At 37.7% G+C, this 13,781-nt stretch overlaps 1 protein-coding gene across 1 annotated transcript in view; it reads left to right on the top strand.

The window, feature by feature from the left end:
* The first annotated feature begins 3,371 nt into the window (after positions 1-3,371).
* The window catches only part of LOC122729469 (polypeptide N-acetylgalactosaminyltransferase 11-like), a 68,999-nt gene continuing 58,589 nt past the window's right edge, over positions 3,372-13,781 (top strand). The window contains exon 1 of the mRNA XM_043968362.1: positions 3,372-3,654. Within this exon, the coding sequence (XP_043824297.1) occupies positions 3,372-3,654 (283 nt within the window). The remainder of the gene's footprint in view (positions 3,655-13,781) is intronic.

Genomic DNA, 13,781 nt, shown 5'->3' with positions numbered 1-13,781 from the left:
ATCCAGATTGATTAACTTTTGGTTTTCCTAGGTCTTTTGGTACATGGTGTTATCAGTTTTTCATTAGCATGATATAAATCAGTCTGACAATTCAACCTAAAAGCAAACCTTATAACAAGAATATACAAATCAGTTTGATAGTTCAACTTAAAAGTAAACACTATAACAAGAATGTATGAAATGAAAATCAGTTTGATAGTTTAGCTTAAAAGCAAACACTATGATAAGATTATATGATTCAAAAGGGGTTGTCAAGGACATGGATGCCCAGATGTTTTTACAAGGATGGGTTCAGCAGACAAAGGTGTTCCTTAGAGAACCATAAAATCTACCAATTATCCTGAGGAATGAAGTCAATAGATAGAGACTTATTATCCTGGGGAAGGAAGTTAGTAGATAGGGACTTATCTGCTAGCTATAAAGTTCCCAGACATTTGGAGAGACAAATGATATGTAACACCCAAATAACTCTGTAATTTGCCTGACACCCACTTGTATATTGTTTGGGTTCAGTTTAGCATTCAGTTGGAGAGCATTTTGATCTTATTAATCCAAGGTTTCACAAAATTCTTTTGGATAATAAGGCTGCTCCATCAAATCCAGGTGGTTTACATATTCATCATAACAGTTCTTACTACTGAGTATGGTACTGCCACCTGACTTAGCTGCTGAACAATTCTGGAAGGAACTATAATTCTTGAACTCCTAATAGTTCTTTGAAGCTTAGAAGGATATAGTATAGTCTATTTTGTCTTTGACATTTCACTTGAGAGCAGAAAAGAACAAATGCAAAGAGAAAAAGAAGCAGAGGCACCATATTCATGTCCACCTATTACTCTGGGTAGAGAAATAGGTAGCAAGTAGGTAGCACAGTGAATACAATACTGGACCTAGAGTCAGGAATACTCATCTTCTTGAGTTCAAATCTAGTTTCAGATACTTATTAGCTGTGTGACTGTGAATAAGCCACTTAATCCTGTTTACCTCAGTTTCCTCATCTGTAAAATGACCTGGAAAAGGAAATGGCAAACCATTCCAGTATCTTTGATAAGAAAACCCCAAATTGGATCATGAAGTGTTAGACATGACTGAACATAGCAGGAGGCTGCTGCTACTACTATTACTGTCTCTCCATGTGGAGGCTTACAGCTCTTATTGCCTCACTCACCACCAAGAAAGAAACAGTGTGATTTGCCATATTGTTGCCTTTTGTATATTGCTCAGCAATAAGAATCAGTCATAAAATATTAATGTATACTCTGAAGTTGAGACCAAGACCCTTCCATAAATTATAAATGTTGGAGAGAATATGGGAAAATGAGAACACTAATGCATTGTTGGTGGAGTTGTAAACTGACCCAACCATTCTGGAAAGCAATTTGGAACTATAAAACTGTGTATATCCTTTCACCTAGGAATAGCACTACTAGGTCTGTATCCCAAAGAGATTATAAAAAAGGAAAAAGGACCCACATGCTCTTTTTGAAGTCACAAAGAAGTAGAAATTGACAAGATGCCATCAATTGGGGAATGGCTGAACAAGTTATGGTATATTAATGTAATGCAATACTATTGTGCTGTAAGAAATGATGAGCAGGCAGATTTCAGAAAAACCTGGAAAGACTTATATGAACTGATGCCAAGTGAAGTGAACAGAATCAGGAAAACATTGTACACAGTAACAGCAATATTGCTGTGAAAGACTTAGCTCTTCTCAGCAATACAATGATCCAAGACAATTCCAAAAGACTCATGATAGAAAACGGTCTCCATATTCAGAGAAAGAACTATGGAGTCTGAATGCAGATTAAAACATACAAGTTTTTTCTTTCTTCTTTCTTGCATTTTACCCTTTTGTTCTGATTTTTCTCTCACAACATGACTAATGTGGAAATGTTTAACATGATTGTATGTATGTAACCTATATCAGATTGCTTGCTGTCTTGGGGAGGGAGAAAAATTTGGAACTCAAAATCTTACAAAAATTAATGTTCAAAACTATCTTTAAATGTAATTGGGGAAAATAAAATGAAATACTATTAAGAACAAAAAGAATTAAAAGTAATCTCTACAATGTACTGTAGTTTCTGTGCTGAGCAGCCGTGTTCCCAAGATTGCAGCTGTGGCAAGTTTCCCTAGCACCTTTCTATGAACGAATTAATGTGCCCCATTGGTTATTCTTAACGTGGGGTCCATAAACTTGGAGTTTTTATAAATATTTCAAAACCTGTATTTTAATATAATTGTTTTCCTTTGTAATTCTACATATTTCATGTTATTCCTTTAAAAACATTATTCTGAGAAAAGACCCATCATAGACTTTACCAAATTGCCAAGACACACAAGTTAAAAACCTTTGGGCTGTACTTCTGGGACATGTATGACATTAAGAATCTTTAAGGAATGGGTGCTGTGAGCACTTAATATGCTTATGGAGCAAATGTGACTAATTCAATTTCTTATTACCTTGGCATCCTGTTTTATTACATACATTTTGCTTTGAATTAATCCTGTCACATGACATGGTCTGGTATACAGAGATACATTGGTGATGGTGGTAGGGGAGATGGTTCAGAACTCTGAATGTGGAACCATGAACCTGGGCATCGCTGAAGGGGGAGGGGCTACACTGAGGGGAGCTCAGGCTTCCCATCACACTTTGTACTATACAGTTAATTGTGTACTTGCCTTATGCACCTAGAACATAAAGCCCCCCAAGGGGCTGTCTCAGTAATCTTTACATCCTTTGTGGAGCTTTATTTAGTGCCTTGCTTATAGGAGATGCCGTGTGTGTGTGTGTGTGTGTGTGTGTGTGTGTGTGTGTGTGTGTGTGTGTAGATAGATAGGTGGATAGATAGAAAGGAAGGAAGGAGGGAGGGAGGGAAGGAAGGAGGGAAGAATTATTTAGATAGAAACCAAAATAGCCTTCAGTTTTGTAAATGATGTTATATGGTAATATTTGGTTTCAAAAGGATGCTGATGTGTGTGTGTGTGTGTGTGTGTGTGTGTGTACATGTGTTTTAAAATAAATTCCATTGCAACCATTTCTGGATATACTGCATCCACACTATACCCCCCTGAAATTGAACCTTCCCTTGTAACAAAGAGAAATAGCCAAGCAAAACATCTTGATGCAGCAGTATGTCTGACAACGTATACAACAGTCTATCCACAGTTCCCCACATCTCTGCTAGGGAGTTTTTCATTTTTGTTTCCTGGGACCATTGTTGTTTTTTCATTTGACTTCAAAAGAATTCTATTTGTTTTTTCCCCCCTTAATATTGAATTGGAGTCTAGTGGCTTATTTCAAAAGACATTTAAGCATCTAAAAAGGCTTTTCTTTCCTTCTCTTTCAGGAAATTGAAATTACAATGAGAAATATCAAGCGCTTCTTTGGCCATGGTTGCTTTTTAACATCCTTGACCTGGACTGTGTTGTTCTTTATTTATTTAAATTATATTGAACTGAAACAACTTCTTAAGAATGTGCCCTTCAAGAGGGCTGGACCCCATCAGGCATTTCCTACAAAAGTCTCTTACAATTTTTCCAACTTCCCAAAGCAAATAAGGCCCCAGTTAAAAACCAAAGATGTTAAGAATAAGTTAGATCACGATATTAAAGTCACAAATAACATAGTTATTTCTCCTGAACTGGGTAAGTGGATTTAGCTTCCATTATTAGCTATTTTGAGAGTATAATTTAATCATTGGAGGATTTAGAAAAAAATACTTTTCGAAATTGTATTTTCAACTGAATATTGCTTAGGATTTTAGCCTTTTGGTCAGAGTAAAAACTCATTTTACCTTTTTAAAAATTAGATTTCATATTGTTGTCAGTAACATGACTACATTTCTATGATTTTATGTAGACATCATGCTCTAATTAGAGAATTGTGTCCCATTCTGGTCTTGATATTTGATGAATGTGCCACTGACCCTAATATACTGGACTTCTCCCCTCCCTCATTCTGAAGAGTGGAAAGGCAAGGTGACATCACTTATAACAATACTCCAGCAGGGAGTGTATAGGGAGGAAAGGGAGAAATAGACCTAGGACCCTGGCCTTTACCTTAACAGTCCAAACAAGTTCCTAACAAGATGGGGCTAAATCCCTTCTCTTGACCTGTTTTGTTTTCCATTTGCTGATTAGTTACCTACAATTTTAATTTTTGTTTTTGCTCCTAAATTGCTCCAAACAAGCCCTAGCATCTGGCAATAAACACATTCTGATGCTGGGCAAGGAGATATCTCAGCTGTTACCCTGGAAGACTACCAACTACCTCACATGGCAAGTGTCAGCCTGGCCCCTACTAGATAAGAATATAGATGAAAAAAATAAAAATCAATAAAGGGTTGGAAAAGAGAATTTTTTGAGGAAAGATGATTTAATGACTATCTTTAGTGACCTATGACAAAGAGGTAGGTAGAACAAAAGACATTGAACTTATATTGAACCTGTGATAATTTAGGTAGCGTATTTAATTAGGTACTTTTAATAAGCTGTGACTTCATTTCTCCCTTTGACACAGATTACACCTTATCAATCAATCTTGACCAAGTTTTCCCATCCTCCATAATCCTCCATAGAGAATACACTAAAATGCTGGCGAGGTTTTCCTTCTCTCTTATTAAGTATTTTTTAAAATATTGATAAACCAAAAAAAAAATACTGAGTTGTCCATTCTCACTACATGACAGAGCTAAATCTATTTTATGGTCATACATATGCTCTGTAATCTCTTCTTTGCTGCTTTCTGCAAGCACATCATCTTTGGTAACATTTTTTCAGCCTGTTCGTACCTACCATGCATCTCTGCATTGTCCTCTGAGTTATTTATAACTTTAATTCTTTTGATATTAGACTGTTCCCTGATTTGTAGTCAGATAGCATCACCAAGAAAATATAGTTAAGAGAGTGTCTTTGTGATGGGACAATTTGAGATGATAAATTATTAGGATCATTAAGTCTTGAACAAGAGGCCAAAGGCCTTCAGGGAGCATGTAGTGTTTTTGTCACTGCTGCTAATCAAAGGCACGGGCTTTAAATGAGAAAGACAGTGAGGAAATGAAGGGCTTATTAAGAAGATGGCATCTGAGAATGAGACTTGGGTTTCTGGACCATAGCTAGTAATATAGGAGTGATGAATATTTGGCCAAGGATGGAATACACCCAGAAAAGTCTGGTAAAACTATTTGCCTGGATTCTAACAAATCCATTTATAGGGGATTTAACCTGAAAAGAAAGGAAGAAAGAGAAAACGACATCTTTTTACCACAGTGTAAGAAGATCAGCAGTCGAGACAGCCAGAAATTGACACAAAACAAAATTCAAGAAAGTAAGCAATAAAGCCTGTGACCTTCGATGTCTGTACCCAAATGTACAAAATGTGGATAACAAGCAAGGTGGACTAGAGATCCTAAATCTAGGAGGCAAATTTACTCTCATAGATATCATTGAGATTTTGTGGGATGAGAACCATAACTAGAATATGACTTGAAAAGTATATCTTATTCAAAGGGAATGGGAGAGGTAAAAAGGGGGGGAGGGAAGATAAATGTGTGTATACATACATATATATATATATATATATATACACACACATATATGTGTGTGGATATGTATATGTATATATACACATGTAATAATGCTCATACATATACATACATAGGTATATATACACACAGGAATTAGAGGGTAGATATATGGTGGAGAGCATTTGGGTAAGGATCAGTAGAGACAGAAATAGACATGATAGTCATCAGAATATACTATAGACTGACTAGACAGAGGAAATAGAAGAAGAGCTGAGGAAAAAGATCACAAGTCTATCTTGGAAGTGTGATATAGCAGTGACGGGGGGTTTCAGATATCCAAAAACTTGCCATAGTTCTCTCTCTCTGTCAAAAGCAGAGTAGCTAATAATTTCCTGACTTCCTTTTATAAGTTCATACTTCAAAGGCAGAACAACCTTAGAGGGAAATTGCTATTCTAGATTCAATTCTTTTTTCTTTCTTTTTTTCTTCCTTCCTTTCTTTTCTTTTCTTTCTTTCTTTCTTTCTTTTTTTTTTGGCAGAGTAATGAGGGTTAAGTGACTTTCCCAAAGCCATACAGCTGGTAAGTGTCAAGTGTCTGAGGCAGGATTTGAACTCAGGTCCTCCTGAATCCAGGGCTGGTGCTTTATCCACTGTGCCACCTAGCTTCCCCCTCTAAATTTGATTCTGACCAGCCAGGAGGAACTGGTTGTTGAGGTAGAAATTGCAGAAACCTTTGAGAAGTGATAACTACCTCTTAGAAATCATATTAGAGGAGGGGAAAGCCAGGCATAGTCTCACACACACTCTAGATTTTCGGAGAGCAGTTTTCAAAGAGTTCAGAGACAGGATAGAAGGATCCAACAGACTAAAATTCTACAGAAGCTATCCCATGAAGGGTAAAATGTGCTCAAGAATTAAATCTTGAAGACACAAAGAAACAATTCTAATGAGAAGGAAAATGAGGGCATGTTTAAAGATGTTAACATGAGTGCATGGAGAGCTCAGAAACCAGTTTTAATTTTTAGAAGACATGGAATATGAAAATGTGGCTTCTTCCTGCAATAAGTGATAGGAATACTAACACTCAGAGAGCTGAGGCTAGGAGGGAAAGTTATGGTCAATGAAAACTGACTTTAAAACTATTTTGGAAAACAGAAGGATTAAAGAAGAGGCAGGAACACTTGTCCAGAGATGATGGCATGATGATAAAAGTCAGTGAAGAGAAGACAGAGTCATTCAACTTTAATTTTGATTTTCTTTTATTGGGATTCTTTCAAAAGGGGCAGCTCAGGGTGGAGACAAGATGGCAGAAGAAAAGCATTAAACACTCAGAGCTCCTGGCACAATTACTCCAAACACAGCCATAAGACAACCCCCGGAGAAGCAGAACCCACAAAAAGATGGGCTGAGATTATTTTTCCAGCCAAAGACAGCTTAGAGTGGGTCATGCTGGGAAGCTAGAAGAGTCCAACCCTGAAATTGCCACTGATACAAATCCAGTCCCAGGCATGCTGCACTAGAGAAACTTACCCCTGAGCCTCCAAATCCATTGCAGCTCCAGTGTCTTCTGGAACTAAGCTTATGGTCGGGTGAGAGGGTTGAATGGCTGGCTGGGGGTGGGGAGGATACAGGGGTGTCTGTAGGACCTAAGGAGGAATTTGGTAGTCCTGCCCCAGCAGGGAACCAGGAAGAAATTGTGAACAACAGGAGGGCCAGGTAGGGGAGGGAGCAGGCTCCTCAGAGCTAACAACGGCAGCACACAAAGTTTTTCTGACTGGTTAATTAGCAAGTTGTCCTGAGGTTATCTTCAGACCAGAGAACAGGCCAAGCAAGTGAAAAACCTGCCCTTCCTTAAACCAAAACCCCTGGGACCCTCTGAAGCTTGGGACAGTGTAGCTTGGAAGTAGGGCCCCACTGTAAGAGGGAGTTAAAAGTCAAGTAAAAGACAGACAAGATGAGCAAGAAGAGAAAGTTGGGAAACATAGAAAGTTTCTTTAGCTACAAGGAAGATTGAGGTGCATCCTCAGAAGAGTATAGCAATGTCAGGGCTCCTACATCAAAAGCTTCCAAGAAAAATATGAATTGGTCTCAGGCCATAGAGGCACTCAAAAAGGACTTTGAAGACAGAGTAAGAAAGGTACAGGAAAAAATGGAAAGAGAAATGAGAGTGATGCAGGAAAGTCATGAGAGAAGTCAGAAACTTGAAAAGTCAAATGGAAAAGGAGATACAAAAGCTCTCTGAAGAAAATAATTGCCTAAGAATGAGGAGTGAACAAATGGAAGCTAGTGACAAGACACAATAAAGCAAATCCAAATGAATTAAAAAATAGAGGGCAATGTGAAATATCTTCTTGGAAAAACTGCTGACCTGGAAAATACATCCAGGAGAGAGAATTTGAAAATTATTGGATTCTCTCTTATCTGATGAACATGAAGAAGGATCTTTGGATTAGAAAGAATGGAGCAAAAATGGCAGCTATTATATAAACCTATCTCTATCTATCTATCTATCTATCTATCTATCTATCTGAAGTTCAAAGGGTTATTAAAGCTTTAAACTGCACTATCATTTCTGTGACACCTCTTCATGAACACATGAATATATTCACATATATACATTGTGTATATGTATTAATGTATGTTTCAGGGTCCTGAAAGATGTAATAGATGTAGTTGCTAAGTCACTGTCAAGGATCTTTGAAAGATTATAGAGAAAGGGAGCCACTAAGACTGGAGAAAGGCAAATAACCTGATTTTGGAAAACTATAGTCCAATGAGCTTGACTTCAGTTCCTGGCAACATGCTAGACCATTCTATTCCATGGATAGTTATTGCATAAACTTATTCTTTAGAATATTAATTCACTTATCAAGAAATAAACTCAGATATTTACTCATTTTCTATACATTTTAAAGGGCACTAGGTGGCACAGTGGATAGAGTACTGGCTCTGGAGTTGGGGGAACCTGAGTTCAAATCTCACCCCAGAAAATTACTAGCTGTGTAACTCTGGGTGAGTCACTTAAAACCAATTGCCTTAAACATCCAGGGCCACCTCCACTTGTCCTGATGTATCTCTTGCCACTGGACCCAGATGGCTCTGGAGGAGAGAGTGAGGTTGGTGACTTTGCACACCCCTCCTTCATTTAAATCTAATTCAGTGCAAGTCATGACATCACCTAGATGTCATGGTCCTCTTCGAGAAAAAAGGATAAAACAACAACATACTGCTGAGATGAAAATATTTAATGATGGGGAAGAAGCCAATAGGAGCCATTTTCTTGCTTTACATTTTGACATGTATCTACTAGTTTTCTTCTTAGACTACCAGGAATGCATCTGGAGTATAATAATGGAAACATGTTTTGCCTTTTGACGTTTATGTACAAACTATGTTGATAGTAAGGTAAAAGACAAGAATGCTAGAATTAGTTTTTAAAAAGTAATTGGGGGCAGCTAGGTGGCGCAGTGGATAGAGCACCGGCCCTGGAGTCAGGAGTACCTGAGTTCAAATCCGGCCTCAGACACTTAACACTTACTAGCTGTGTGACCCTGGGCAAGTCACTTAACCCCAATTGCCTCACTAAAAAAAAAAAAAAAAAGTAATTGGGTTTAATATTTTAGAATGAATTTTGTGTTTGCCCTTGAGAGACCTGAAGGCAGAAGATTGAAGTCCTAAACTTACAAGAACAGAGAAGAAAAAAATGTACTCTAACTGAAAACAAAATGCCATCTAACAAAATAATTTGAAATCAACTCATAGATTATTAGAACTGTCAAGGTATCCTAGAGATCACCTAATTTAAACTCTTTATTGAGCTCCAAGGATATAAAATGACTGGCTGAAGGTCACATGTCTAGTAGCAGAGCTAATACTATTTTCCTAGAAGTGCTTTTAGACTTCTATTACCCTAAATTCCATTTTACTTTGGAAAACAGACTCTACCTTGTCTTTCCTGATAGGTTTAAATGGTTTCTAAATGAATTTCTGTATTTCAACAGTATTTTGTATTTTGAAATTTTTTATCTCCTGGGTATGTATGTTTGGGCCCCTAGCTGAAGATGCTAATATTGAAGCACTTAAATCTCTGCATCAAATTACAGATAGACTATTTAAATACTTTTTGCAAACATTTTTTTTCTGTTTCAAATTCTTTTATTATTTTGAGATATTATTTTCTCATACACCCTAAGTATCCAGGAACAGGCAGGCTGGGGATTTCTTATTCTAAAGAAACACAGTAGAAAAATTCTGGATAATAATAACCAAGGGTGGATATTTTTCTAGTTCTCTTGTGGATGATTTAAAATAGTGGACAAAATATGGTTTTAGAACATACTAAACTGCTCACACTTCTACTGCTTAAAAAGAAACAGAATAGAACACCTCTGGCTCTTAGCTAAGGATAGATATTTTCTGGTTTTCTTGTGGAAAATGATCTTTGGACTGGAAAGGGCAGAACAACAATGTCTAAATTGGAAGTTGGGTAGCCCAAGGTAGATAAGGAGATAATAACAAGTGACATTTATAGAGCCCTTTCAAGTTTCCAAAGGACTTAACATTCATTAACTCATTTGATCCTCATAATAATCCTGTGAAACAGATTCTATAACTATTATTTTATCTCTACTGTAAAGATAAGAAAATTGACCCTCCCCCCCCCCGAAATTAAATGACTTGCCTATGTGCGTACAAATGAGTGAGGATCAGAGTCTGGATTCGAACCCAGGTTTTCCTGACTCCAAGTCCAACAATCTGTGCACTTTACCACATTGCTCCTGATGAATTCAAATCACCTGGCTCAGATATCATTCCTCTGGTATAGAAAGAATTGGTAGATCTGATTGCTGAGCCATTCTCAGTGATCTTTGGTAATAATAATAATTTTATTAATAATAATAATAGTCTTTATGTAGCACTTTAAGGTTTGCATCTCTTTTGATACTCATAATAATACTGAGAGGTAGATGTTAGTTACTGTTACCTGTTTTACAGATGAGGAAACTGAGGCTAAAAGATATTGAGTAACTTGTCAATGGTCACACAACCAGTGTCTTAGGGCAAGATTTGAAATCAGGTCTTCCTGGCTCTGAGGTCTCTATCCTTCATGTTTGGCTTGATGTCTTCTTTTAAATGTCCAGTTATTTTCTTTTGAAGAAATTTAACAAAAAGAAATAAAACACCTTTGGGAGAACACTGTCTTTATCAGGATGCTGTCTGGAAGGTGGTATGTCTAGCCTTGATCACTTTGGAAAGGTGCAAACTTAGTATCAGAGCTTTGAAGTCTGTTGGCAAACTGGATTTTTTGTTGTTGATGCACATGAAATCTTCTATCATTATTAATTAGAAGGTAGTTTGCAAGTAGTAAACTTTAACAAGTAGTTCATATTCTCTTTTTTTGTGTGTGTGAGGCAATTGGGGTTAAGTGACTTGCCCAGGGTCACACAGCTAGTAAGTGTTAAGTGTCTGAGGCCGGATTTAAACTCAGGTCCTCCTGACTCCAGGGCCGGTGCTCTATCCACTGCGCCACCTAGCTGCCCCAGTTCATATTCTCTTGACATATAGTCTAAGCTACTTGACTCTGTGAAGTCTGATTTTTGGTGACTGGATTTGGGTCTAAGAGTTAGTCTTAGATCTAAGTGGTCTAGACCCTTCAGGACGGTACACAAACGCATCACCTTGGCATTTAAAGCCTTCACAATCTGGATCCAGCCCACCTTTCCAGATTTATTACACATTACCTTCTTCACACAATAGCCTAAATGGCCTATATTATGCCATAGGTCATATTAGGTGGGTCAGGTGAATGCTATAGCTAGAGATATCTAATTTTTTTTTTTAGACTTTTTTTTTTTTTTTAGTGAGGCAATTGGGGTCAAGTGACTTGCCCAGGGTCACACAGCTAGTGTTAAGTGTCTGAGGCCGGACCTGAACTCAGGTACTCCTGACTCCAGGGCCGGTGTTCTATCCACTGTGCCACCTAGCTGCCCCGAGATATCTAGTTTTTAGCAAAAAATGTGATAAAACATCTCATGCTGTTCTTGTGGGGAAATATGTGTCAAGAATACAGATGGATTAAAAAATGGTCGAATGGTAAAGCTCAAATTGATCATTAATGGCTCCATGCCAACTTGGTAGGCATTCTCCAATGGAATTCCCCCCAGGGATGTGTGGTTGGCCCTGTGCTATAGAACATTTTTTATCAATGATTTGGATAAAAGTGTAGGAGGCATCTTTATCAAAGTTGCCAATGATGCAAAGCTAGAAGGAACAGCTACCAGTGGATGACAGACTCCAAAAAAAAAAAAAAAAATCTTGACAGCCCCCAAACTGGGCTGAATCTAATAAAGTGAAATTTAATAGGAATAAATGTAAAGTATTATATGTGGGGGTCAATGAATTGTCTTCACAAATGACATAAGAGAAGCCTAGTTAGACAGCAGTTCGTCTGAGAAAAGATCTAAGGGTTTTAATGTGATAATGTGATATGGCAACCAAAAAAATCTCTTGTAATCTTGGACTGCATTAAGAGAAGAGTAACTTTCAGGCATCTAGAGGTATACCTCTGTCCTTCTGATTGTATACCCTGTCCCTCAGGTAGACCCTTGAACTCCAAAACCTCCATTTAAGGAGGGAGCTCAGCTAAGAACATCTCATTTCTCATCTAGCCGCACAACTTTGAGACTTTTCTGACTTTTACATCAATGCCCACATGTTGGCCACCTTCCCTATAAGGTAACTTTCCCAGGGCTCACTTCCCTTGGTGTATTGTCCTCCCCCATTAGATTTTAAGTTCTTTGAGGGCAGACACTGTCTTTTTTATATTTGCTTTCACCATGCTTAACACAGTGTCTGGCACAAAGTAGGCACTTAGTAATGTTTATTGATTGATTGATAGTTTTAATTCATTTGCTTTCATTAGAGGGCTTATCTGGAATATTGTTTTCAGTTCAAGGACCAGGCTAAGGTAGAGCATATCAAGAGGAGGGCAGCTAGGATGACTAAGGGCTTCAAGTCTATGTCAAGGTTTGGTTGAAAGAACTTGCAGAAGAAAAGGCCACACTCTCTCCACCCACTCCCACACCCACCTCTCACCCCCAATGCCTGAAAACTGTCTTCAAAAACATTCTTGAACAATTCCAAAAGACACATGATAGAAAATTCTATCTACACCCAGAGAAAGAACTGACAGTCTGAATGCAAATCGAAACACACTATTTTTACTTTATTCTTGTGTTTTTTCTCTTTTGTTCTGTTTCTTCTTTTACAACATAACAAATATGGAAATATGTTTTACACAATTGCACTTGTATAACCTATATCAGATTGCTTACTGTTTTAGAGAGGGAGAAGGGAAGGAGGGAGAAAATTTGGAACTCAAAATTTTATTAAAAAATGAATGTTAAAAATTGTCTTTACATGTAATTAGAAAAAATACTATTAAAGACAAAAAAATTAAAGGTATGAAAAAAATTTTAAAACTGCAGTAAGACTTTGGGGACATGGGGCAGCTAGGTGGTGCAGCGGATAGAGCACCAGCCCTGGATTCAGGAGGACCTGAGTTCAAATCCGGCCTCAGACACTTAACCCTTACTAGCTGTGTGACCCTGGGCAAGTCACTTAACCCCAATTGCCTCACCAAAAAAACAAAAAACAAAAAAAGACTTTGGGGACATCCTGAATAAAGTTTAAAGATTTTAAATAAAACAAAACATTCTTGAAAAGCTATTATGAGGAAGAAGGATTATACTTAGGCTAGCTGGCCTCACATGGTACAACTAAGAACAGTAAGATGCACATTTCAGAGAAACAAATTTAGTCTGGCTGGAAGAACAAATTTCCTAGCAATTAAATCATAGAATTTTGAGTTGAAATGGCTGTTAGAGGTCATCTGTTCCTCTCATTTTACATATGAGGAAGTTGAAGCACACAGAAGTGTGTGACTCACCCAAAGACGTGCACGTAGGAAGCGGCAGAGCCCTGATGAAAACCAGGACATCAGTCATAAAGCCTCTACATCACAGGATCACGTATTTAGACCTGGACGTGATCTCAGAGACCATCTAGACTTGCTCTTATTTTTACAGACGAGAAAAGAGGTTAAGTGAATTGCCCATGATCTTGTAGTAAGGGCCAATTGTCCTTACTACATCTAAGTGACAAAGGCAGGATTTTAACTCAGACCATAGGATTCCAAAGCCAGCGATCTTTTCACTGACATCCTATCAACTTATCTTTCCACTTTAC

Source organism: Dromiciops gliroides, chromosome 5 (assembly GCF_019393635.1).
Source record: "Dromiciops gliroides isolate mDroGli1 chromosome 5, mDroGli1.pri, whole genome shotgun sequence".
Classification (NCBI taxonomy): domain Eukaryota; kingdom Metazoa; phylum Chordata; class Mammalia; order Microbiotheria; family Microbiotheriidae; genus Dromiciops; species Dromiciops gliroides.
Note: the sequence above shows the minus strand (reverse complement) of the source record. Positions and strands in the feature narration are given on the sequence as shown.